Below are 5050 nucleotides of genomic sequence, written 5' to 3'. Positions count from 1 at the left end.
TTCTAAGTTTAGTAAGTTCTGTATTCATTAGTTTTTAAAGTTGTTTCCAGACGATTTAGTAGAATTATTAGTGACGAATACCAACAAAATATTTTTGTCATAAAAAAAATTTTTGGGGGAAGGATACAAATAAAGATGAATAGCCTGCTTTTCTCGGACTATATCATACTTATAGGTTTGAACTCATTGGTAGATTTTAAATTTTACTGGTCGTCAGAAACATTTTCGTTTAACGGAACATAAAATTATAATCTGTCTAGGATTTTGAATTGTCATTGTGACATTTCGTGTGTATTTGATCTTTAAATTGACAATTGGACATTGGTTTGTATCTGCAATTGTACTTATCCACTTACGGATTATAATAGTAATCCACCGAAATAAATAAATAACCGGTTGAACATTCAGCATTGGCATTACTATTTTAACAATGGAATTTGCAACACAAACACCGCGGTCCTGTGACACGTTTGTTGTTCTGCCACCGTTCACGAATAAGAATGTAGTTATATTTGGGAAGAATTCTGACCGACCACAGGACGAAGTCCAAGAAGTAGTGCTGTCAACGGACCGAACACGAAATTCTAAATTGAAGGTAATTTTAATTAACAATCAAGTCATTAAAGACAATTTTGAAAAATACCTAAACGTATTAATTAACAAGCGGAAGTGAATTGTGTTTTTACTGCTATTATGGAATCATTAATATTCCTATATATTAGAATATTATTATTTTCTTTAATGTAATTTTAAATATGCAATAAAGTATTAAATAATAATAAATAAATTAATTAATTAATAATATCAATAAATACTATTACTAGCTAACCAAATTTTATCAAGATAATAGGAATGTAAATCCAAGTAAATTTGAATTGTTATTTTATTAAAATCTTGTTCGCTGGTTGCCAATATGTATAACAGTATTCAACAGACTTGATGATCATACTACACTTCACTATTATGTTTTTTAATTGCAACCTGTGACTTCCAAAGTTTTGTTTTATTAGATGAGGTTTCATATCCTGATAAACTCTATCAAAAACTTATATCCAAGATAAACTCCCCACTTGGTGATATGAGTTTACCCTTTCCCAAAAATCAAGTAAATTTTTTAGGTACAAAATGTTCGTTTGGTTTATTTTTTTAAATATGTATATAAACAACATCCACGAGCTCTTAATTGCCCATGCAAAATTTAATAGATAAAATATTTTTTTACTATGTGGGGTGCGTTTTTTTTACAATAGCTTAACTTCAGACCAGCAATTCTAAAACTGTCTAGAATTGTTAGGATCGCTCAACACTAACAGCTTTTCGTTGTTATAACGATATGAAACATGTTGCAAATCTTAAATTTTCAACAATAAATTTTAATTTGAACTGCTGTTCATTAATTGTGAGAAAAACTAATAGTTTTAAAAATATAGAAACCAGTCTCAAATTACTATTCTCACTAATAATAAATTATTTTCTGTCAGGAAATAGTTTTTTTCCTATGAATTCAACGTTCAGTCATAATTATAAAGTTACGTCATGTTTAATATCAACATTTTTGTCAAGTTTCCTGTGGTTTTACCCACAATATATCTATGTAATAGTGTTTGTTTGCAAACAAAACAAAACCAACTGCAATTGATATAGACAAGTAATACAATGTACATAGTGGAAAAAATAAGCAATGAAATAAAAATTATTAGAGATAATTTAACAAGTACTCATCAGAACTTGATCAAATTTAAATGGGACCACATGACAAGTACCAGCTTTCGATTAAAAAAACGTCATAAAAATCGGTAAACCCAGTACAAGTTATGAGGTAACATACCTACATTAAAAATACACAGTCGAATTGAGAACCTCTTCCTTTTTTGAAATTTGGTTAAAAATAATATTCTTATGATTTAGCTACAATTTTAATATTTCTACTAGTTCATTTTTAACACTCATATGAGACTGGAATCATAAAAATATGCTTCAAATTTAACACATACATATAATAATAAATTTTGAAAATAATCGCTTTGACTTCCACTGCTCTACAAAGACCCTTACAACTCATTTTCACTAAATATCTCATATACAGACATTAACTGGTAAATATTTTATTCTATGCTTAAACTATTAGATTGCAATTGCGTTCAATGTTTTTGAAGGCTTAATCTATGTTACTATTAAACAATTATCATAGAAAAAGACTGTATGTATTGAGGAACACATTTAAAAAGCTTCTCATCAATATTATATCAACTCATTTTTCTTGAGGCTACATTTAAATGCTTTTAGTACTTTCTATATCATTATATTTTCTCTGTTGCTTATGATGAAATAAAAAAATATTCAATAAACCCAGCAACGGTGTAAAATTATTTTTAGACTACTTTAGGCCTAGTATTTTTTTATCTTGCTGAAAACTGCTATTATATTGTTTATTTTGTATTAATAAATTGCTTCATATTTGTTATGCTTCACCAGTATCGTCAACTTTGTAAGCTATAATAATATATTTCAGTGCACATATATAACCATAGACGAGAGTCCAAATCCTCTAAATAGAGTTATATTAAGTAAGCCAGCATGGATGTGGGGTGCTGAAATGGGTGCTAATGATAAAAACGTAGTTATTGGGAATGAGGCTGTTTGGACTAACAACAATGAGGGAGACGGGGATGCTAGGCAAAAGCGTCTACTTGGGATGGATTTAGTTCGGTAAAACTTAGTTTAATTTACCAAATACAACTTAGGGGCCATCCATAAATTACGTCACACGAATTTCTCAATTTTTCGACCCTCCCCTGTTCTTGTCACAGATGGGCACATTTAAGAAACCCCCCTACCTAGTGTGACGTCACACATTATGCAATTTTGCATGTGCAAACTGATGACAGTTTCGAAATTATTTTTATTTTCATTTTACTAAAAGTCAATTCGCCAACAAAACAAATAAAACTTTAATTTTTTAAGTTTGTTATTGATAATTGAAATATTGGTAGTTGAAATATCATGTTTTTGTACTTACGTTTTGATGTCTATATATATGGAAATGTGATGTCGCAAAATTTAGGACCCCTCCTAACCCCTTGTCACACAATGTCACACTTCGTCGACCTCCTTCCCCCCTCTTAACGTGTGACGTAATATATGGATGGCCCCCTTACTGGCATCTTGTATCTAATCCAAAATACAGTGACTTAGTTATTTAGCAAATGATAATCTTAACATTAGTTTACCACAAATCAACTTTCTTTCAAATGTTTAGTGAATTATTTTACATATTTTTATTCTCGTAATATATGTATATGACGTATTAAATACACATGGCTGAACAAATGTAGGGAAATTAACAAAATGGTTTCATTGTAAAGTCGTAGTCGCATCTAATTCTCTTAACCTGATATATTAATATACGATTTACGCAATTAGATTAGGTCTCGAAAGGGGTAATTCTGCAGAGGAGGCATTAGACGTTATCACGTCGCTCCTAGAAAAATATGGCCAAGGTGGACCATGCTCTGAATATGACGATAGTCATTTCTATCACAATTCATTTCTAATAGCTGATTGTAAAGAAGCATGGGTGCTAGAGACAAGTGGAAAGTTGTGGGCTGCAGAAAAGATTACATCTGGCTATAGAAATATATCAAATGGTCTAACTATAAAGACCAAAATAGACAAACATTCAGAAGGTTTATTTGAAAAAGCTAAAGGGATGGGAGTTTGGGATGGAAAGGTAAAAATATTTACTTACTTTATTACTAATGAGTTCCGTTCTTCTTTTTTTTTTTTGTTTATGTAAAAGTACCTATTCTTTTTATCAGGGGCAGTTCGATTTCTCGAATGCTTTTTCATCGGGTGGCGATGAGCAACGTCAAATGGAAGGCGAAAGATTGCTGAGAGAATATTCAGCTTCAAAAAGTTTTGACGTTAAAGATATGTTCAAAATTCTGAGACATAAAGAAAGTGGTATATGTAGAGCATGTGATGATACATTTCCGACTCAGGGTAGTCAGGTTGGTAATCTGGTGTTCAAGTTAATTATATATATATATATATATATATATATATATATATTAATTACCCTATTAAATAACAAAAATTTCTTTTTTTTTACTTAAACTTTTTTTTAATTAAATGTGTTGACAAGAAGATTAAAAAACTATTTAAAGTATTATTATCATTACTTTATATTTTAATAAATTGTCGAATTTTAGGTATCTACCCTGTCAGCTGACATGAGTGTCCACTGGTTTACAGCTACACCTGACCCAAGCATCTCCTATTTCAAACCTTTTGTATTTACACCAAACGTCCAAGTCTCCTCTCATACGGAGAGCCCAAAAGATGTAAGCGTTTTTTTTATGAATAAGTGATACAAATTACCATTTGTTGAAGTATAAATATTGATAAATTTTATTTACAGCTTGAACGGGAACATTATTTATACAAACTACATACTGAACATGTAGCAAGGGCACATAACGAAAAAATATCTGAACTTCTTCGAGACGTTGAAAATGGTTGCATTGCAGAAATAGAAGATTTCATTCAGAAATACAAGTCAAAAGAGAAAAATATCAACGACCTCGACGATTTGATGAAAAAATGCGTCGAAAATGAGATACAAATAATAACATCAAGTTAAGTAGAATGCAATTGTGGAGTGCACTTTTGACATTATTCTCGGCTTATTGTTAGCTTTGCATATAATGAAGTCGACTTAATTTCAAGTACATACATCTCATAGGTCATAATATTTAAATTAGTTTTACAGTGTTGCTACGACTCAGTGATTAAATCAGTGCCTGAAACACCTTATCCATGTAATATTTAAATGTACAACAAATATAAAATCAATGAATGTGTAATGTGACTTTCCTGAAGAATATTTATGTACCAAAGTATTCTGAACACGGAGTAACTATTTAGCTTTGATTAGTAGTAATAATAATACAAACGTTTGATTTAGTAATAATAGATATTTTGTTCTTACCATACACATTGTCCATGACTCTTTTATTACTTTTTACTTACAATTTGAAAAGTAGATAAC

The 5050-nt window shown here is 30.1% G+C and overlaps 1 protein-coding gene across 1 annotated transcript; it reads left to right on the top strand.

Annotated features, from left to right (window-relative positions):
- Positions 1-300: 300 nt before the first annotated feature.
- Positions 301-4650, top strand: LOC123668654 (secernin-3). The gene is made up of 6 exons (XM_045602365.1): positions 301-595; positions 2513-2709; positions 3424-3730; positions 3819-4010; positions 4212-4343; positions 4421-4650. The coding sequence occupies exons 1-6, from the start codon at positions 431-433 to the stop codon at positions 4640-4642; spliced, it is 1215 nt and encodes a 404-aa protein (XP_045458321.1). The 5' UTR covers positions 301-430; the 3' UTR covers positions 4643-4650.
- Positions 4651-5050: the final 400 nt, after the last annotated feature.

The sequence above is a fragment of the Melitaea cinxia genome, chromosome Z (assembly GCF_905220565.1).
Source record: "Melitaea cinxia chromosome Z, ilMelCinx1.1, whole genome shotgun sequence".
In the NCBI taxonomy this organism is placed as follows: Eukaryota; Metazoa; Arthropoda; class Insecta; order Lepidoptera; family Nymphalidae; genus Melitaea; species Melitaea cinxia.
Note: the sequence above shows the minus strand (reverse complement) of the source record. Positions and strands in the feature narration are given on the sequence as shown.

Excerpts from the sequence above, each read along its gene's own strand:
- LOC123668654 (XM_045602365.1), top strand. The coding sequence starts at position 431 with ATGGAATTTGCAACACAAACACCGCGGTCCTGTGACACGTTTGTTGTT. Across the intron at positions 4,011-4,211 it reads TTCCGACTCAGGGTAGTCAG|GTATCTACCCTGTCAGCTGA; the intron begins GTTGGTAATCTG and ends GTCGAATTTTAG. Across the intron at positions 4,344-4,420 it reads ATACGGAGAGCCCAAAAGAT|CTTGAACGGGAACATTATTT; the intron begins GTAAGCGTTTTT and ends TTTTATTTACAG.